We start from the raw sequence: 22,382 nt of genomic DNA, 5'->3' as shown, positions 1-22,382 counted from the left end.
CAATTTTGGAAGGGAAGTTGAACACGTGACAGTTTACAGTTCAGTATCAACATGGGCACTGTTGTTACCCTATACCTAGGTACTATTACATTCATACCGCTTAACTCTGGAGACAGAAGCAGAAGCCCAGGTAGGCAGTTAGAGCAGTCCCATCCCTTCCCGTGGGTTGCTGATGAGTGCTCTTTACCACAAAATATCCCACCATCCCATGAAAGGTCATTTCTGAGGTTTGGAACGACTCCAGTCAAATTCCACATCCCTCCAGAAATGAGCAGCCTAAACAAATGCAGTCTACTGAACTAGTGATGCTACAGTGAATTATAAACATTTAGCAGCTGATACAGGCTTCTCTTCAGCCTACAGTCTGGCACTGAACCACAAAGGACCAACTCATAAGCAAGTTTTAAATTCTCTGAAGTCCCAGAAGTCCACCAAGTTTAAAGAAGTTACTTTTCCGCAAACAATTTTCCTTCTGCTAAGGATTATGAGTAAGTTACTCAATTCCAAGTAGGGCTTTAAAAAAAACTATCATCTGATCATTAAATTAGCAATGTTATCAGTATTACTTGCATCAAGAACCTCAGCTTCTTTAACAGCAATAAGATCCAGACCCCATCTTTCACCACCTGATTAAGGTGACAGGATTTGGGGAAAAGTTAATTTACTGTAAGAGTTGAGAACAAGACAGAGCCAGATCTCTACTGTGTGAACTCCAATCTTAAAAACCTCAAAACAGAACAAGACAGGAGTGCGTTATCAAATGGGCAAAACCCATGCAGAACACTTACAACTCTTTCACTGTCTCAGGACCTGCATTTCCTAGCCCCTCATGAGACATTACCATAGTCCAATGAACAAGCATTCCTTCTAGAAAAGATTTATGCTGACTGCATGTTAGGAAATCAAGCACTGACCAGGGAAGAAGTGGATGAAAAGGACTATAAGGAGGTTCTCCAGAAGGATCCCATTTCAGCACTTCATCTCTTTTTTCTAGATTTTCCTTCTACTGCCTCACAAGCAACACCAGTACAATTGATACTTCAAATGCACAAAAAAAGAAGCCTAACGGAAAGCCCTGCATGAGTGACACCATGCAGGCACCACAAAGATTAATACTGCACCTTAATCCTTTCCTTCAAGCATCTGCATTACACACAGACCAAACAGCTGAAGTGGAATTTTTATGAACGCAACAAACCTGCTTTAGCAAGATACAAAACCAATCCAGACAATCTCTGAAGCCAGAGTCTGGCTCACAAAAGGTACCGTTCTAAGACACAGACTAGAATCTCCCGTCCCTCTCTACCTTAAAATTAAGGAATTATAGAATTAGAGAACATTCACAGATATTGCCTGATTATGTGAGAGCAAAGAGACTATTCTTGTAACTGCTGTGTCAATACATAAAGACACGACTAGTCAAGACACAGTCCACCTGAACTACAGTACATTTGGCAAGCCAAGAGACTGAGTATTACTTCCAGCAGCTGTGCATATGATGCCTTCTCTTTGGCCTCATCCAATCGTAGGTTGTGTTCATAAACATTCAGTTTTCAGATGATCTTTGTTTTCCCCTTGATGAGTGAAGATCTCCAAGCTATGCAACTTGGACAAAAGTGAAAAATATGAAAACTGAGAAGAGAGAACAGCAGCAGAAAACCTTAGGAATGAAACAGGAGAGTATAAAGATAAGGAACTAGGTAAGAGAGTAAAGACCAAACAAAGAATGCCCTATTTTTCTTAAAAGCAGTAGAATGAAGATGTGATCTTAAACCTATTCAAGACAAGGCATGACACAGTATCCAAGTACTTCAACAGAAAACAAGTATTTATTGCATATACTAGAATTTCAAGCCCTACTTACACGCACCCAGTTGGTAGACCTTGAAGACAAGTACTTTTCATATAGTCACAGTAATTTTTGCTACACCAGCTACATGTTTGAACTAGTTAGGAGTGCCACGTGTATGTAGTTGTGAAATTTGGTCCATCTACAACAGACATGAAGATGGGCTAAAAGGCTACCATATAAAAAAAAAGTTTAAAAAATCCAAGCAAGGTAACTCAGTTGTATCATGCCATTTACTGATGCACATTGGTCAATGACTGACCAATGACTGGCAGTGGATCACCTCTTAAAAGAAACCATCAGTGAGACTATCTGCATATTTCTTGTGTCACATACTGCACATTTAAGTACTCTTAGGAATTGCCTTGTCTTTATTCTAACAACAAACTAAGTAATTTTTTTAGTATACTGATTCCAAGTTATCACCTGTCTCTACAATACTATTCTTTTCCTCCAGAACACACTATTCTTGGAAAGACACACTCCAATTACTGTTTGCTTGGGGGGAAAAAAAAAAAATCCATTTGTTAATAAGAATCAGCTGTTCATTGTACAACCCACTCGTGTTATACAATTCTGTCTCATACTAGCCCTTGAAGAAATAGAAGGATTCCTTGATAGGGGATCTAAAATTGAAGTGCTAGGAAAAGCAAAGTAAGAAATAGGTATTTCAACCTAATGTAAGACAGTTTGTGAAAGCAGAGCATGGCTGCTTCATACTTATTCAAAATTAGAACCAGTTCTCCACGCTGCCAGCTTCCTCTCTTATAAAGGTGCATCCTGGCTCTTATTTGCTTTGAAAAGGCACCTCTAAAAGACAAGACAGTCAAGACCCACTGTAAGAAACTTATCTCCAAGAAGCTTTACCAGTAACCAGTGCAATCAGTAGGATCTAATTATATTTCTACTATACATAGCACTTCAATATACATATGCATTAAAGACATAAATAGCAACAGGAATATCAGGAGCTATATTTAAATAAGAGACTAATGAGGTAGACAAGATCAAGTCAGGCAGTCCAGTGATCAATTGCCTAGGGTATGCAGAGACAGAAACCTGATTAGAAGTCAGGTTTTAGTTCCACAGTTTGCCAACTGCAAGTTAATGAACAGGTAGATGCGGCATCTTTTGTAACTATGTGTAGCTAGAGTTTGGGTATAAAACCTAGAAGACTGTCACTTAAAGCTACACAGATCTGTATAGCAGATTGGTATTATGGATATGTAAACTTCTTCAAGCAAAGTAAAAACACTTCTTTCAAATCTAAGTTGCAAAGCAGAATTACTGCAATGAATACATATTACTATTCAATTTGCATGCAAAACAGTACTGTTAAAAGAGTATTTTTTTAAAAAATAAACAAGATAAAGAACAAATACCATTTAAATTCATAACTGTATGCAAACAAACATCTAAAAAATACATCCTGGGGTGAAGTGTTTTTACATTACTACATAGCTCTCATTTTTAGCCTCAAATGTCTAACTTTTACTTCTCTATTAAAAGAAACAAGAAGGAAAAAACACCTTGTTCTGCCAAGAAGAAGACCCACTGAACTGGTTCAGCAGTATGCCACTGCAAATACACTACATTACCATCAACAAAGCACAGTAACTTCAAGTGTTGTGACGAGTATTAAGTCTGTTGTAAATAACTGTGTTCAAAGCTCATCTTCACTAAATCAGACTACGGTAATCTCTCATACTCAATACCGTCCTTGGTGTTGCATGTCTTGGCTTTTGCAAAACAACAGAAACAATTTTTATCGCATGGAAAAAAGTTCAAAGACACTTAATGCTGTGAGTACAACAACAAGCTGAAATAATGTAGAGCTAAGTATATGTATATTTCATGCATGTATCTAAACTAAGGGTTTAAATTATAATATTCAGTGTAATATACAATTAGATCATAGCTATTTGAACAAAATGTTTCAGAGCTTTCCCAAATAACCTGCATTCAACACACAGATTATGCAATAACCTACTTTAAATATACAATTTACGTGGTGTGATAAAGTATGATATAGAATACATTGCATGGTGGCAGGCACCTTACTGAAAAAAGTGTCCAGAAGCCAAACTATCAACTCAGTGGTTTACTCACCTCCCAAGCAATGTAACACAAGGCTAAATAGACTAGAAAATGCATATTTCACAGAGCTCTAAAAACACGGCAAAGGACTGAAGTGTGAGAGACTCTTCGGAAATAACACATCATCAAAAATATATGATGCCTCACAATCCCAAACTCTCAGAATCAAGAAAAATTTGGTTAAAGATGCAATAAACCAAGTAAAGTAACATGACAATCCACATCTAAACAAACTAGTAGGACACTTACTCAAAAGAATTTCTCTAATCACTGTCAGCTTAGTGGTTTTCTTCAGACAGGTACACTTGCCTGAAATCCAAACTCTTGTTTCTGGCACACTTCCAAGAGCAGGATATGTGTAGAATTGAGTTTGACAGAGTATCTCAGGAAAGCTGGTTAGAAGTACCGAAGGCAGCAGCTGATTTTAATAATTCCTAACCACCATCATCTGGGTCTTCTACTGCAACCACTAAACAAGTGGAAACCAACTAGTGGATACCAAACAAAAGCCGTATTAGCTTACAGTACACCTCTCCACAAAGTTAGGAGCCCTTTGGAAGTCTTCAACTTCCAGGAAAATGAACCACAGAAGTCCGTGTAGTCAGGATGCCAATGCAGACTTTGAAGAATTATCCACTGTAGAGGCAGAAGAATCTCTATACATCGATAAACCTGAAGAGTACAAAAATAATCACTTCTTTCCTCCCCTAAAGTGGGAAGCTACCTCTCACCTTTTCACTGGAAGGTTTTCTGTAACTTGGGAGTTCTATCAAGGATATAAAAGTAAACTTTAAAAGATAGAATATGTTAAGTTTAGGATTCCCGCTAACTATAACAATTTTACTGACATGCTTATGAAGCTGAAAGTCTGTTTAAACTGAAATTATCTTTTAATTCTCACATCTGTTAGCATTACTGGTTTCAAGTCAGTTGCATTTTAAAGTAGATATTTTGCCAATATATTTGAAAGCATTACACAATTGCAAAACTTTATGATTAAAGCTGAATATACACTTCAGGATCATCCACATACCAGTCAGAACAAAGACATGTGGAAGAGAATAGTATCATTTATTAATGGATGAGCTGTAAACCAATTCAGCACCAAGATGGGTAAGATTCACCAGTATAAAGAAAAAAAATAATTATTAAGCATACTGAAAATTTCACCTCCACAAACACTTCAAAAGTCAAGGCAAGTAATTCTTAGAAAGCATTGCCAACCCATGCTGTTTGAATATAGAAAAACACACCAGAAGAGGATAGTTTAATCATTTTCTTTTTCATCACAGTCCAACAAAAACAGTAGTAGACTGTTTAGCAAAGTTTGATCCATAATCCACAGATGCCTTATTTACCCGCAATATCAGGAGTTACTGGTTTGAGAAAGGGGAAAGTCACACTCCTTGTACTGGCAGAAGCAGATGGGCAAGTGTTTTCAGTATAAGCAGCAGCTTTAACATACATTATACCTATACTGGCAAAATCCTAAAAGCCAGCCCAGTTTTGTTAGCCATCTTCACTTTCCAAGTGGAAAGTTGGAAATGAGTAAGCCTTTCGAAAAAACATTTGATAAGTGACCATACATAACACTCTAAAATTTTGGATAAAGACACAAGAAAAGCTATTTTCATCTAGAAGCTGAAATATTACAAACACATAGAAAAATTTAGGTTGAAAGCAGCATCACAAGGTCTTTGATCCAACCCTGTCCTCTAAGCGAGGCTGAATTTGTCACTATACCATTCATTACAGCCTCTATCACTCACAGAAAGATACGTACAATTTAACTACACACACACACTCACGTCACTCCTGTGCTTCCAGTGTTCTGGGGACAAAAGCAAATATTAAAGCGCTATGGATATTCCTTAAACACTAGAATTTCACCAAGATCCTTTACACTTCTGAGAAGCAACAAGAGAACAGGTGATGAACTGAAGGAACATCTTGCAAATTGAGCTTAAGTTCTAAACAACCCAAACCCAACTAACCAAAAAGCTCCAGTCCACAACCCTGAGTAAGACTTTTTTTACTGTTGAGTACAGCTATCATAGAGCATCAGTACTTCTACAGAACTTAAACCTTCCATAGACAAAGTCAACCAAATATTGTCCTATTTATTAAATTATTAATAAAAGAGATCTTAACAGCAAGGAGAAAGGTGCCATATTCTTTTCAAGTAAGACTTCTGCTGTTTCCTTCTTGCATCAATTTGAGATTACTGTTTTCCCCCCTCTGACCTATCTTGACATACATGGTTACAACACACTAGATTCATCATGTGGAGTTCATACCAACAAAATGGGAGCATTCATAGACCTCAAGTTTCAAGAAGTGCTAAATGTAAATTATTATTAAAAGCTAACACATGTTCTGCAGATTGAGACAACACAAACTAAGGAATGGATGCAACAGTTCCTTATTTATCCTTATTCTTCTGCATAGAAAGTTCCATGAATAAATTGAGAAAACTGTAGAATTCAAGAGTTGCCAAGAAAGGATGTTGGAACTGAAAACTGCTACTAGAATTATACGAATTTGAAGCTGTCTGCAAGAGTTTGTTTTCATCATATAGTTCATGTGTACCTTGCTGCAGGAAGTCCTTATCTTCCACAACCAAACCCCAATTAGGATATCATTTCAAACACCGGTCTACTAGCAACACACTGGGCATATTCTGGATACCTAAGGCTTTTAGGTAACAAAATAACTTTTTTGCTCTCCCTTTCCCCCTCAAGAGCTATTATGATGACACACAAGTCAGAAGGGAAACAGCTTGGAGAAAAAGACAATAGGAAGACATGCGTGTCCTATCACATTTAGGACTAGAAGGTAAATGTTAATGAAATGGTAAAGCAATAGAGAGTCAAAGTCCTGACTGTTGGCAAAACAGCAGAATATTAATTTAAACCCCCTCCTACCCTTCATCTTTGGGAAGGGAAAAAAAAACAAAAAGTAGAAATAATTATCCTAGAAGAGCAAACTAAACCCAGGACTTCTTAATCCTACCTTTTTAGGTTTACAAATGCTATGTTCATCAACTATTTCCATACAGTTTACTTCCTCCAGGTGCAAAGCAAGATTTACACTAATTTTGAGCCAGCAGGTGGCATTAACATCTCATATGCCCTAAGCAATGTTACTCAAATGCTGGAGACAGGAAAGCTTACCATCTCCATTTAAGCCCTATACCTAAGGGGTAGTTTTCAATGGCAGTTTGTACAATGGAATGGGAAGTTAACTACATGCATGAAGCATTCCATTACCCACCATAACAATGTAAGACAGGATTGCCTTCTCCTCCCTGATGGTTGGCTGCAATTCCTGTCTCTCCTACCTGCATGACTCCATCAGGTATACACTGCAGAACTCATATCAGAACCTTACCCTAGCACACAATAAAACACTTAAAAGGTAATGAAAACAGTGGTAATAAACTTTAACAGTAAAATCACATTTTTTATTTGTGCAATGAGCCTTTATAATAACAAAAGTGGGAATGTGTCCCTCTAAATTATTTTTTACTGCATAGAAAATGGATTTGGGACTCAGATGTGGGTTCCTATTTTCTGCTGATTTTCAGAACTTCCTGTGCAGTTGCTGAGACTGCTATTAGTACAGGCAGAGAAAACACTTCCTTACCTCAAATAAATGTAGGAAAAAAGTCCACTGAACACCACTGCGCTTGTGTTCTTGTGTTATAAATTCCTAAATGAACATCCTATTTACAGCATATAGAAGATGAAACCAGACCTTTAATACAAACACCACTGACTTCACATTCAGCGTCCACAAGAATAAAATGCAAAGTCAGTGAAAACCCACCCCTAAAAAAACCTTTAAAACCAGAAATATATGGGGACATTCTTTTCTCTCACCTTGAAGTACAAGTAATGCAGAACAAGACTTGAGAAGGCTGGAAAAAAAAAAAAAAGTCTAGTGGACAGGTTTTAAAACAGTCATTAAAACTTACTCTTCTTAGTACTGTATGGAAGTAGCACCTTCACTGCCCTGGATGGGAAAGCAGAAATTAAGATCCAAAGAGGACTAGGAATTATTTTCTTCCCAGTATACAATGAAAACAGTATTTGCATGTGCAGTGAACACATCAGCCACTTTCTGAAGCTATTGAAGTGAGTAAATTCTAATACAAAGTTTCACTTTTACTTAATAAGAACTGGCAGTTTTAAGATACAAACTTTTCTAATGCAAAAGAGATCAGTAAGACTATTCCCATGTACTTGTGTGAGCCAGTGAAGACGGCTTTCTTTTTTGGCCCAGTGGAAAAACTTAGTTATAAGAATTCCAGGGCCTGCCACAGATCCAGAAGGAAGTTCATGAAAAACTAATGCTCTACAAGTCCACATGCTGCTACACAAAAAAAGAAACGCTGATACCTAAACTGTACTATCATTCAGTCACTTATTCGCCAAAGTTATAAAGTCTAGAATAAAATTTATATCTTGAGTACTCTTATCTTGGGACCACCTGTTTTCAGATAGTGCTTCACATTTCTTACAGGTAGCAAGCTCTTGGCTTATTTCTAGAGTTTGCTTACCACTTCATTTCCTGCCCTGGGACACCTGAACAGAGACTTCTATTCATCTACATATATTTTACCTGTCACCAGGCAAATACTGTGGACCCTATGTCTTGAAATTCAGTTCTTCTTGTCCAGGTACTCTGAAGAGCTTGGCTTTTAGAATTTAAATTTCACCTTTTGGATTCACATGCCACAAGCACCTCTGAAAGAAGTCACGTATCATATGAATGGAGAGAAAAGAGGAAGTGCACTGCAAAGGAGAATCTGTGAGTAACAGCACAAGCCTTCATGTATCACTCTTCCACAGTTGTTACACTGTGAAGACTTGCCTCAGGGCCTGTGCTTAAAAAGAGGGGCATTGAGATGCATGCTTCCACTGAAGCCACAATGTAAAAGCCCACATTTTGCCTGGTACAGGTGACCTTCACCGTACAGGGCTGCAGTAGATGCGCACTGAAGTTCCTTTTCTCATGCAGAAGAAAACCTCAGGCGAATGAGATGTTTGTGGTGAATGCATGTTTAGTAAGGTATGATGTCTTTCAGAAGTAAGGGAGAAGCTGATATTTTCCTTCATGCATACAGACCCACAGAAATACATAAGCATGCGCTTTGCCACTCCGCTAACCAGAGCGACAATGTAATGTGCTGATATAACTTCAGACCTACAAAAGAATCGATGTGAAGTAGCATTACAACTTCAGCTGCAATGCCTTCTGGCCTGCTCTGAGACATTTCAGATTTCACACTAGAAGCGAGTACAGTTTGCAGATCACATTTTAGTACTTGGCTTCAAAGGATAAACTGGTAACTTAGCATTTCAAACCACAGCTACTGACGAATTTAAAAACTTGCTTCCATAACATTATCCAGAACGTGGGTTTCAGAAAAAGCCTTCTGTTTCAAAAATCAAAAAGCGAGGTCCAGGGCAAATGTGAACCTTAATACCTTTCTTTTTAGAAAGCACTGACAATACTGATATCACAGCAAGTTATTAAACAGCTACTTGTAATGTAAAAGGGAGTGGTAAAATGCATATGACCACACACAGAGCTTAAATTTTTTGGGGAAAAAAAAAAAACACCAAAGCACTGCATTTTCTGCATACCAATTATTCTAAATAACAACTCTGGTCAGATTTCACTTTCCTCTCGTGTACTTGCTTAGTCCTTATATGTCCACAAAACAAACACTAAACCAGAAAGGTATTTTCACCTGTAAATCGTAGTTAGATTAGTTATACAGTGTCAATGATGACTTCTGGCCTCCTAAGAACTCCTTCCTATAGGTAGGCAATGAAAAAAAGCAACCCCTAAACCTCACAGTCCGACAAGCCTTTAAGTTATTTTGTGATACATAACAGGTCTCCCCAGAAAAGGGTATTTAAGAACCTTTTAAACTCCACCTCATTCATTGCATACAAGGGGCAATCAGTACTAATAACTGTACTTCAGGGCTGTAATAGCCTGCCTTAAAAACCATTATTCTGAAAAAATAGTATGTACTGAAAAATAAGGTTACCACGGCAATACAAGGCACGAGTCAATCAGATCTCTAGGTCTTTACGGCTGTAGAAAGGTTGGAATAAAAGCCAGCATCTGTAGCTCAGGTCCTCCTTCCCTGGCAGACAGGGATGCTGGAGGCCCGACGTTAATCCCAACGCAATCGAAAGGAAGTGACCATGTGCTCGCCCCTCTCCCGGCTCCCCCCTTTTCTCATTCCCACTCGGGACTACTTTTGTCAAGGACAGCAGTGAGGCGGGTACCCACGGGACAGCCGCCGGCACCGCTCGCACGCCGGCAGGGCCCGCTCCTTGTTCCGCGCCTTAAGGCCAGAGGCGGGCGGGGAGCAAGGGGGAAGGGGAACCTGCCAGCCCCTCCGCCCTCTGCTAGAAAGGTCGGGGAGAATGCCCGTGGGCTGCTCTCTCTGCTCCCCGGGGAGGACTCGGGGGCAGGAGCCGCTGCGCTCCCCGGCGGACCCTGGATGGAAAGGAAGAGCGGGCGGCTACCATCGTGCCCCTGGGCCCCTGCTCAAGCCACTACCGCCGCGGGGCGAGCCCACGCGGGCCTCGGGGGAGGGCCCCCCCTCCCTGGGCAGGAAAGGCGCAGAGCAGCGCGGTCAGGCGGCCCCGAGCTCGCTCGATGGCCCAGTCGGTGGGTGGGGGCGCAGGACGGCTCCCCAGTGAGCTCTCACCTTTTAGAGAGGTCCATGAGGACCCCGGAAAAAAGCTTCTCTCCCAGCCGGAACGAGACCACCAGGGCATCCTCGATGATGTGATCCAGGGTGACCCGCACCTCGGAGCCAGGCAGCAGCGGAGCCTCCGCCTCCCCTCCGGCCGGAGCCACGGACACCGGGGACTTGGGCTCGACAGCGGCGGCATCAGCAGCATCCGGCTCCTCCTCCTCCGGCCGGGACGGCTCCTCCCCGGGCTCCGGCTCCGCGGAGCCCCCAGTAGCCGGCGGGCAGGGCTGCGGCTCCTCCTCGGGAAGTTCGGGGTGCCCAGCAGGCGGCGGGCAGGGCTGCGGCTCCTCCTCAGACTCCGGGCTCAGCGGTCCCCGGTGCTCGGCCTGGGGCGAGTCCACCCCTGGGGTGGAAGGCTGCAGCTTCTCCGTCCTCTCAGCTTCCGGCTCCCGAGTCCCGGCGGGGCTCCGGGCTCGCTGCACAGGCGGCGGCTCCTCGGCCTCGCCGGGAGCAACCTTTCCCCCGTCGGCCTCCTCCCCATCAGGCACCACCGACTCCACGGCCTCGGTGACGGCAGGGAGAGGGTCCGCGCCGGCCTCGCTGCCCGGGATAGGCTCCATCTCGGGCTCCGCTTCGCCGGCCCCCCCATCGCCCGGCACTGCTGCAGTTGCTGCCGCCTCCGCAGCCATGGCCGCCATTTTCTCTGCTGCTTCACCGCCGCCTCCCTCCAGCAGCGGGATCGATAACCACGGCCTTCCCCGCCCGCCTGGGAGGGAGAGCCCGCCCCCTAGGCTCACATCCGGCAGCCTATTGGCGGGCGCGGTGCGATTCTCTATTTCTATTGGAGGACAGAGCAGTCAGTTAAGCCCAGCAGGAACTTCTGATTGGCTAGAGGGGTCTTCATTCAATGAAGAGTCGGGAAGAGGAAGGAGGGGCGGGGCTTGGTGCTCCGCAGGCCGTTACGGATTAGAGGGGTTGGGCCTCCGAGGCTGCTCCGCCGCTTCATTGGCGGCGGGAGGAGACGCTCCCGGGGGAGGCTGGCAATTGGCGGCGCAGGACGTCCGTCAGGGGGGAGCGCGGATCCGGAGCCGCGCGGTGACCGGCGGCCGGGAGAGGGCGTGAGGGAAGATGGCGGGGGCGGGGGTGCCGCCGTAGGGGTTAGCTAGCCCAGGAGGGGCAGCCCCGCGGCGGGGGGCAGCGCTCGCAGCTCACCTGTGCTGCGCTGCGCCGGGTGGCATGCGGGGAGTGCCACGTGCTGCGCGGGCGAGCAGGGCCCGCTGTGACGGGAGTGGAGGGGGGCGAGGGAAAACCTGTGGTGAGCGGGCGGGCCGCTGGGGAGAGGGGAAAACGTGCGGAAGGCAGAGGGCCTGATGTGTTTTGCGAGGTAAATGAACGCTTAACAAGATTAAGCAGCACGGCTTAGGTACATCAGGTAAAGGTGAAAAGCGCAGTGTCGAAAATGGGATAGAAAGTCTCAACGTTTTCGCCCAAGGTGTTCACAGTCAGTGATTTTTCTTGTGGGATCAACAGTTGTTACCGTGTGGGCATGCCCTCTCTCCTTCCTCTGCCCCCATCTTCTTCCCTGACCCCCCCGTAGAAAATCTTGTATTTCCTAAAAGAAATAAAAAAAAAATAAAACTAAATTTAAAAAAGGATTTTGTCTGTTACACGCATGATTTTACATTTTGGGAAGTTGAGTCCTTTGTAGAAAGGAGCAATTTGTTAGGAGGAAGGATGGATGAGAAAGAAAAGTGGGAGCAGCTGGAGACAAAAATACAAGTGCTCTTACAGTGTGAGTTGCTTTACTTTTCCTAGTGCTATTACGAGAGATTTGTTGTTTAGCAACAAATGAAATTTTCTGAAAAGTAGTAATTCTGTAAGATTTTGTTTAAAGTATTCCTTTTCTTTCATGATAGTGACTTTTATTGGCAGGCTTCAAAGTTGCTACCAAGTATGTGCAAACAGCTACACCCGGGTTGTCAAGTTAAAAAAAATGATAAATAATGGGCATGAAGAGGTAACAAAATTTTTGCAAGAAGTATAAGGAAAAAAAATGATCAGATTTAGGGCTTCATGTTACACTCTTATTTTCTTCTTTGTAACAAAAGTGAGTTATATGTAGTTAAAGGACTACAGTAATGCAAAGAATTTTTTTGGTAATAATAAACGAGGGCATGGAATAGTATTCTATAACAGTAAAAAAGTTTTGTACAATTTATGCAAGTAAAATGATCTTGCAAGCTGCTAGCAATAGGATTTTAATAAGTAATAAAGGCAATTACTAACCTCTCTGTTCTCCTAATCATAGTTTGACTTACATAGTGGACCTAAAGACTCTTCTTTTTGTATCTGCTAGTGGTTTACATGGTGAACATAATGTTTTTGTTATTGGTGGTGTAAAGCTTGTAAGCAATATATAAGAACATCAGCAAGAATAGCTAGACACATTTTGGGGGACAAATACATTAGAAATATAGTTCACAGAATTTGCTAAAGATAAAACTGCTTCATAATTTTTTTTATGTTTTTGCACCATATCTGTTAAATGGTTTGGCAGTGTGGGTGGGTAAAATAGAATATGTTTATCGGGGGAAGGAGTAGTAGATACTGAATTACGAATTTCTTTTTTTCCAGCCATGCTTGCAGCTCTGTGAGTCTGTCTCACAGGGAAACAGCAGATGGATTTAGTGTATGATCTGTGGCTTGAAAGAAACCAGAGTTGGTAAGCTTTCCAAAACTACCTACCATAATATTACTTCCTAAATACTTTTGATGCAATTTCGTTAGCCCATATTTGTAAACGATCTGTATGCCATATCCTGAGGCTATAATGCTTTGAAAATGACAACTGTTTAGGCACCCCTAAGGCTGAATACCTTCTTTGCCAGAATTCTGGAGAATAATGAGGTTTGTGTTGCTACTGAATTACCTTCATTTCAAAGCTATCCCTGCGCAAGGCTTTCAGTTTTAATTCAGATCTGAGATTTCAGGGTTTTCTGTATGTTCTGCCAAATAGAATGCAGTAGTGGCTCTGGAAGGTTCAGAGGAGTTGCAAATGGTTCATAAAGAGTTCTCATCTTGAAGCAGCATGGTATAAAAGAAATGGTTGTAGGAGTGGAAGGAGGCCTCTGCTGTTCTTTCCTCACCCATTTTGGTGTGGTTTTTTTTTTGTTGTTGTTGTTGTTCTGTGCAATTATGACACATATGACATCTAGAAAATGATGATATGTTTCCAAGAAACTTTTTACCTTATTCAGATGAATTCTAGGACAGATTAAAGAAACATATTAGTGAGAATAGCTTATACGTAACACCAGAACTGTTTTTACATTGCTCTCCTACGCAAAGAACCTCACTGTGCTTGGAGGTATTCCAACTGTATTTCAACAGACCAAACCACACTCTGCATGCATAGGACTGTTTTGCACATTAGAGGTATGGTCATCCGCTCAAATACTGTTTTCCTCATTACTATCTTACACTAGTAATAATCTATTTGTTCATCCCAGTACTAATATTGTGAGGAATAAGCATAACATTAGCTGGAAGGGCTGGCGGAGTACAGAGGTATGTATTGTCATGTATTCTAATTTTTTGTAAGTACTATTTTTTACTCAGGAGATGTAGTACTGTATTTCAAAAGCTTACAAACACTTGCACTCAAGGCACAAGTTTGCAGAAACAAAGCTGCCAGACAGCTTTCACCCAGGGGAGGCCAGAACTGTCACACCGTTTATATAAACCAGCATGGCTCATGTAGATACTTTGTAAGGTTGGTGATTTTAATTATGCTGGCTGGTCAGTTCGGTTAGCCGCAGTTCATTTCTCTGCTGCTGCCTCCCATTGCATAGAATAATGGCAGTAAATTCTGAGCCTACAAGAAATTACCAACTAATACAAAGAGACTACTCAGCCCTTGAGCTGATGGGACATTAAGATCCAATAGCTTTGCCCAGCAGGCTTTTTGTTATGTTAAGTTCATAGTTAGGTAGAGGGTAGGCGTAAAATGGAAGATTTCCACTTGCAAAACGTCTGCCAGGTTAGTGCTTACTGAAATCCACCTTGCTTTTCAGCAGGTGTTGTTTATGGCAGACTGTTAAAATGCTAACTGACATCTTTTACATTTGCTGGAATTCCTGGCAATCCTTATCAGCGTAGGAAACAAATCTGGGTCTATGGCTTCTTAACATTCTCAATTGTTTCATTGAGACAACAGAAGAGATTATGTGCTTGACCAAAGCAGTTTAAACTACTGGGGGCGGGGTTTTTTAAAATAGAATGTAAACAGTTCTTTTGTAGTTCCATTTGAATCTTGAAAGGTGCTGTATGTGGTTTTTAAAAAGGTTAAATAGGGACATTTATATACCACTCTAATGGTCAACAGAAATGTAGTACCATAGGTACTACTTTCATAAATGAAAGTATGCTAACAAAAGTCATGTCGATGCAGGATGAAACTAGTAAGTTAAACAAAAAAAAAAAAAACATTAGCTATATAATCTTTTTTTTTTTCATCCCAAATTCCTTTCATGACCATTTAATTTCTGTTTATTTTAAATACAGCCTGTAATCTCTTTAGGATAGGGTTTGTCTTTCTGTGGCTGATTTGTATAGTGATTGGTGTAGTTGGGGCCTTGTTTCTGTCCTGGAAGCTTTAGAAACTGCCAAAATAAAATGAATGAGATTAATAAAAGAAATTGTACTAACCCACCTGCTGTAGATTTCTGCCAGCAAGTGACAGAAAGGACAGAAGTAGAAATAAGAAACTGGATTTGAGAGAGGAACTGATACAATTGGAGCGAACAAAATTATTAACCTGGAGGCAGGAAAAATGCAAAGCTCTATGAAGATGTGTTAACAGCATATTTACAGGTTGGGTAGCTGAAGAAGTTGTAGGAAGTTTGGGGTGAGTGAGTGAGTGATGTGATGTGCTTGCATGATGCCTGTAAGAAGCACATACGATTTTATCTGTATGCCTGGGTATAGATGGGTGAAGGAATTGTTTCTGTATGTAAGCTGGGATGCAGCAAGGATTGGGTCTGTCAGACTTTATTGCTTCTCAGTATTAGTGATACTGATTTGTTCAGTCATGACCAAAGCTTATTATTGCATTGATTTAACTATGAATGGAAGATTTTGATGTCTGTAAATAGTCACGGTATGTATGCGTGCTTCAATTAATTAGTGCATTGGGTTAGGGTGTGTATCATTGAAGATGATGTATAGTGGTTACATCATTCTTTGGGCACCAAGTTCTGTAGAAGGGCATTACCATGAAGAGCCAACACAAAATGCAAGATTGTAATGGAACAATATACATAAATGGAGTGTCATCAGGGTTCCTGTGAAGCCAATGTGTGTGTGATTGCAGCATAGCTACAAATAGCTTCCTTGGAGTTGATTTAGCTCCCAGTAACAGAAACTATGATAGCAGTCCTCAGAACAGGCTGCACCCTGGTAATTACCTAGCAGTTGGAATTTGTGGTGTTACTGATATCCAAGCTATCTGGATATATGTGAAGTCACTACGCCTGTTCATGCCACAACTGATCTGTCTTAGAATAGGCATATGAAAGCTATAAAATAGTTTGTGGATTTAAAGGGAGTGCTTATAGTGTCTTGGTAGGATTGTAGATACTTTTCCTAATATGTAGACCAGGGTTTAAGAATTAGATCAGGGTGTAAGAATTTTAGATTAGAGGTTTACAATCTGAAGTTCTGACAGCCTTGCTGTGACTTTGTAACTCCTCACATAAAAGATATTGTGGTTTATATACATCCAATAGCTCCAGTCTTTGCTGGGTCTTCAGTAACAACACCGAGAAATAGTGTGCTACAGGAAGCATACTGCTTTTCTGCCTGTGTCATTCAGAATCATAGTGGCAATAGCTTCTGCTGTTGTCACTGAGTAATCTGCTTCTGTGACCCTTAGGAAAAGCAAGGTCTCACAAAAACCTCAGGGTTTTATGCTGTGTTAATAAATCCATTTTAATGTTATTCAGTGTTTGATCTGCTATTGTTGTGACATTTTCAAGGCTTTCCTATTTAAAAAGAAAGTGTAACCAATGAAAGGCAATATATGTAAGCAATGCAGGAGTATAAGCAAGCAATCAGAAAGTAAAGATTGAGTCTTGAATGTGCTGCTCACTGCTTCTGTAATGTTAGGAAAGTGATGCTCTTAAAACAACTGTTAATTACATTTAAGCTATTTTGAAACTTCATAATTGATTTATTATAAAAAATTGGTATGGAAGGAAAAAATAATGATTCTTTCCCGAAATGTTTGGTAACTGATTTTTGAAGCCATATGAATGTAGAACTCTTGTTAGGTTTATAAATGATCATTAAAGGATTTGTAAAATCGCACTGCATGCACATGTGCCCCAGAATGGAGAATTGATTTAAATCAATCTCCAATAGCTGGGGGTGCTTAAAGAAAATTTGCAACTATAAGTGAGCCCTTGAGGTGAAGCAGTGACATTAGCACACTGCTGACATGTCTCACACTTTATCATTTTAAAGAAATTTGAGTCTAGAACTTCTTCTTGTCTTATCTGATTTCTGCTTTCTTCTGAAATGTGTGCATCTGTAGGTACTGGTGGTATCTACAATGTATCTCCGCATATTTTTCCATTCAGATAAAATAAAATTACTTTGAAGATACAAAATTGCTAATATTATTATTGTTTCATATTTTGGTGTCTAAAACCTTATCTCTAGTTTTGCATGCATATGTTATAACTGTCTTTATTGAAAGATCTTTAAATATTTCAGTATAAATTTTAAAAAGTAAAGTCAGCATATACTGAAACCTAGGTTTATAGTGTCTCTTATACAGTAGTCATTGTTACTAAATGTTGAACTTATTGATTATAATTGCTTCTTTCTGGATAAAGTGCCAGTCCTTTTCTCACATGTATATGCTAGTTCTCTTCACAATTACTTACTTTCGGTACTAAATGTTAGGGGGGTGGAATGAATTTGTTCACTTATATGATACATTTTGTAGTACCCAGCTAGAACAGTCAATTTTATTGAGTCTTGGAGACTCAGTAAATAAAAATTAAGCTAAAATGTGACCTTCTTACTGGAACTGCAAACCTGGCTGGCAGCTGGGCTGACCACCTCTTAATCAAGCATGGCAGGCAGGGCAAGTATTCTGTCCCTCTGTTGCGGCAGACCAGGTGGTTAACATGGGCTTAATTTACTAAGAAAGTTCATTTTCAGTAGTGTTTAAGTATAGGAAGATATTTACATGGCCTAATTTAAGTGCCTAGATTAAATGGACAGTTTAGGAGCTCTTTTAGTAAAGAAAGGAATTGCTGTCAGGACAGTGGTTCAAAAAGGGATGAGAACTAGCTCTGAAGTGATCTGTCCTTTTGACTATTCAGGAACTTAAGTTTCACTGTTTACGCATTGAAATTGTGGTTATCACCTGTAGGGCCATATTCTCAAGATGTAAGAACAGTTCTACATGTGTTAACAAGTGTCTCTTTGGGCAGTGAGTGATTCAGGGATCCAGCTTCATTTTGCCTTGATTTTGATGCTAAGGTTAAACATAGTTCAAAAACATAAAGGCCTTCGGCTCTGAATAACTTCATAGCTAAAAAAATATTTGTGTTTTCAGGGCTTATATGAAACATAATGCCATTTCTGACTATTCAGGAATCAAATTGCTTACATTATTTTAAGCAGACTTGAGTATTACTTATGGAAGTGTTCTATAAGTAATGTTTTTGTATGATTTTTGATTAATTTTCCTTTATGGTTTTAGGAAAGTTTAATTTTCCAGTTCTAAAATAATGTGTTCTGCATTTTCTGTGCTTTGCCAAAAGCAGAACTTTAGCTAGTGTATTGTTTTGGGTGGCCCTTAGTGCCAGATCAGCACACCTGGGCACTGTGTTACTGAATTTAAGATCTAAGGAAACTGAAAATTAGTTTCCTTCAGATTTTATTATTTTTCTTCCTGTGTAAGAGTTGTAGTGAACAGAAAACATTTTCAGTAGGACATAACCGTCACTTTGTTATTCTTTCTTAGGTAATCTAACATTGAATATTGAAGTTTTCTTTTGTCTTATGACTGAACTGAGGTGGGGGAAAAAAGCACGCTGATAAGTAAATTGGAAAGAAGATTCAGAGTTTTACTTGCCCCTTTTGATTTCCATTTCTTTCTTCTTTTTTTTTTTTTCCTTTTTTTTTTTTCCAAAGCCCATTTAGTACCTAATTCATCTGGGACTTGTAAACTTCACTTGTAAATTATATGAGCATATGATTAAGTAACAGTGCTTTAACACATTGCCCAGTGTGTAACTCAAAAAACTGTAGCAGCTCAGCTGACTCCTTTCAATCTCTTAAGCTGCTGGAAGTTGTTTGTGTTTGATCATAACTGTTCTAAAGTGGTTTTGTTTGGAAGGGACCAAATTGCACAAAGTGAAAGTACTGTTGAAAAGTTTCTCAGGATTTTCCCTGCCATTCCAAAAACCTTTCCCCAAAATCATTTTTGGTGTTGAGCACATGCATTGCTATGTACAGTAATATGGAGTTAGAGTAAAATATATGAATATTTACCTTTAAGTTATATACAGTGTGCTTGTTTGCTGAGTGTAATGGGATATACCTTCCTTTAAAGATGAGTGTTGAGGGGTTTTTGTATGTGAAAAAGCACATGAATAATTCCTCTAATTATTTCCTCTTCATAAATGTTAGTGCATTGGGTAAGCAGCAGATAAGAAACATTTTATGTCCCTCTGTTAAAGCACTGACATGATGTCATGGTTTAAATGCAAAATACATCCTAATGTGTGATGGATGAACACATCCTTCCTTCAGGGTAGGAATTAAACGCATTTGCTAGAATGTCTTTATAGATATTTCAAAGGCATTTAGGGCCTTTGAAAACAGACTTTAAATCAGTTGGTAAAAATCCTCAATGTCCAAAGCAGATGCTAATTTTGAAAATTTGTAATTGTTTTTTCTCCATAGTCATCTGGCAAATCCTTGACAGAGGTGTAAAAACCACCGTGTTCATGTAGCTGCTGGAGGCAGGAACACCTCTCTTAAATCCATTACTTCAGTTCGTGTCTGCTGAGCATCAAAGACCTAGTTTGTTTCTGGCAGTTAAATGCAATCCTGTGATGTGCTTGTGTATGAATGACATGAACTTTGTTAGCTTTTGTTTTCCATGGAAGTGCACAACTCAAGCAGGCAGTAGCATTGTTCTTTTCCCCAGTAATGTATGGCACCTACCCCTCCAGCTCAAGGGCACAAATGCATCTCACTTCAGTTTAACACAAGCTACCAAACAGGAGTACAGAGGTGGAAACTTTTCTCTGGGCAGTGTTGTTTGGGGTTTTTTTGTTTGTTCATTCGTTTGGCTTGGTTTGGAGGATTTAGGTAGAGTTTTTTGTTTGGTTAATTTCATTTTAATTTTTTTTTTTAATTTTCCTTCAGATTAAAGTACTTTCCAAAATGCAAATCGCAAGGCATGTGGAAGTCTCTTTGTATGTTTATATAGACCACAAAACAGTTGGGCCTAACTCTGGTTGTTACCTTTACTTGCCACCATGGTACAAATAACTGTTTAGCTTTTTCTCCTGTATCAGAAAGACTATTTCTGTCACCTCTAAGTGTGTTGGATTTTATTCTCCAGCCTGTACTTTAACTGCAGTGTTGTTCTTATCCTGATCCCTGCCTGCTTCCCAAGCAAAAATACCCATCTCAAATTAATAACTATCATGTTCAAGCTGTCTTGGTGTAGGCTATGGGTTGAAACTCGTATGCTACTGGCATGCCTGTAATGCATTGGTGACATGGGATATGCAATTTGTCTCACTTGTTACTATTTGGCCCCATTATCACTGGAGCTAGGATAAATTTGAAGGTCTAAACACAAGTATAGATAAGTTAGCATGGTAATTAATTTAGTATTTCTCATAGAAGTGTTCTGAGCAAATTACATGTCTCTTTAGTCTTAAATAGTATGTCAAAGCAACTCTTTTGTTCCTTGGTTGTGAAAACACAGTAGTTTTTCTGAGGTTATTCTTTCTGCATCTGTAGACAAACTCTGTTGACCCCAAGATCAACTGTTGAGGTGTGGCTTCTCCCTACCTGTGGTCCCTGGGGATAAATCTCATGTCAAATAGAAATAACAAGAATGGTAAAATACTGACTGTAATTACTTAGGGAAGTGGCAGTCCTATGTAGTCTATTCTCATTTAGGTTTTTGTGCTGACAGAGCTTAAGAGCATAGGACAATAGAGGAAATAGAATTGGCTAATAATCATTTGGAGCCATTATACTTCCCAAGCTGAAGCAAGCAGTTGCCAACACATCTCTTACACTGTGTCCTTCTCTGTCACTTATTTGTAGCCTCAGCTTTGCTGGCTGTGAAATATGGACAATAACTTTTTATTCAGCAAAGTGTAATGTGGTTTAGTAATAATGAATGTTTAAAAACAACTTGAGGATGAAAAATGTTGTGTAAATGCTAAATGTTATCCTTGACAAAGGCACAGTAACAAGATAATTAGTCTTTCAGATGTATCTAGTTATTCCATAAATTAAAGATTAATTTCTCTCCTTAAATTAAGAGTTATTAACACATTCAGCTTTCTTACTAATTGTTTTACATACCAATTGGATGCATTTCAGTAAAATGGCTGGTGAAGGCAAACGTGTTTTCCAGCCAGGCATTGCCTTGTGTGCAACAATTCTGTATGGACTGACTACACATCGGAGCTAAGCACTGCAGTAAGGTCAACAAAACAGAACAAGTTAATACTAGGATTTTCTAGACAGGTTTCAAAAGCATGCTTACAATTGACAGTCCCTGTTCAAGTCACCTTGACTTCATGGTTTTCCTGAATAAGAACAAGTAACTTCTGTCTCACATCCTTCTCTGATTATCTGGTATGTTTTGTAATTGGATCTCCCTTTGAGTTTGCCATCTACTGACCATCTGATGTTTTGAAAGTCATAAAAAGGAGACATTGTGGAGCCCAGGATTCTGCACTGTTCTTTCTGCCTCTTGTGGTACAGTTTTGAAACTTTTCAAAGGGGAGAGATGTGGCATAAAAGACAGTATACACAAGTTTTTCAAGCTTTTCCACCTCACTTCAAGAGGCCATACAAAAGTATTGAGAGCTTGGCCATGCCATCCAGTTAAGCTCTCAGTTAAAAAACCAAAATAACAATTAAAAAAACAACCCCCAAACAAAACACCACAACAGAAAACCACACTAACAAAAAAACACATTAACAAAAATACCCCAGCTGGTGCTGAGGTCTGCAGTTCTCATGGGGGTGTGGGGAGCCACTCTGACCTAGAATCTTCCCATACTATGTAATCACATCAATATAAAGATATTCAGGGTAACATTAATTTCTAATTCCACTGACTTTTTAATCCAATTACACTGAGGATCAATTTGTCTCTTATGGTATCTGCAAACACACACACAAAAGCACTAACAGTTGGAGAGGTCAAGGCCCTTTTGTGTATGCTAATGTCTCTGTGCCTTATGTGTACATGTCATCTCTCTATCAGATGCTCAGCTCTCTGACTAAAATTAGAATGAAAACTTGCAGTTAGCAATTTTTAATGCCAGTTTGGTTTTGGGTTTTTTTGTTGTTTTTTTTTTTTTTGTTTTTTCAGGTGGGTATTGTGGTTTTTTTCCTTTTTGTACCATTTTGCCAGAGGATTGCTTCTCATTC

General features: G+C 40.0%; 1 protein-coding gene across 3 annotated transcripts in view; it reads right to left on the bottom strand.

Annotated features, from left to right (window-relative positions):
• PWWP2A (PWWP domain containing 2A) overlaps positions 1–11,462 on the bottom strand; it is a 28,482-nt gene extending 17,020 nt beyond the window's left edge. The window contains exon 1 of one of the 3 annotated variants that reach the window (XM_065690482.1): positions 10,683–11,462. In XM_065690482.1, coding sequence (XP_065546554.1) covers positions 10,683–11,368 — 686 coding nt within the window. In that variant the 5' untranslated portion in view covers positions 11,369–11,462. The remainder of the gene's footprint in view (positions 1–10,682) is intronic. The other 2 variants (XM_065690483.1, XM_065690481.1) reach the window with 2 other exon arrangements.
• Positions 11,463–22,382: the final 10,920 nt, after the last annotated feature.

This window comes from Lathamus discolor, chromosome 10 (assembly GCF_037157495.1).
Source record: "Lathamus discolor isolate bLatDis1 chromosome 10, bLatDis1.hap1, whole genome shotgun sequence".
Taxonomy (NCBI): Eukaryota; Metazoa; Chordata; class Aves; order Psittaciformes; family Psittacidae; genus Lathamus; species Lathamus discolor.
Note: the sequence above shows the minus strand (reverse complement) of the source record. Positions and strands in the feature narration are given on the sequence as shown.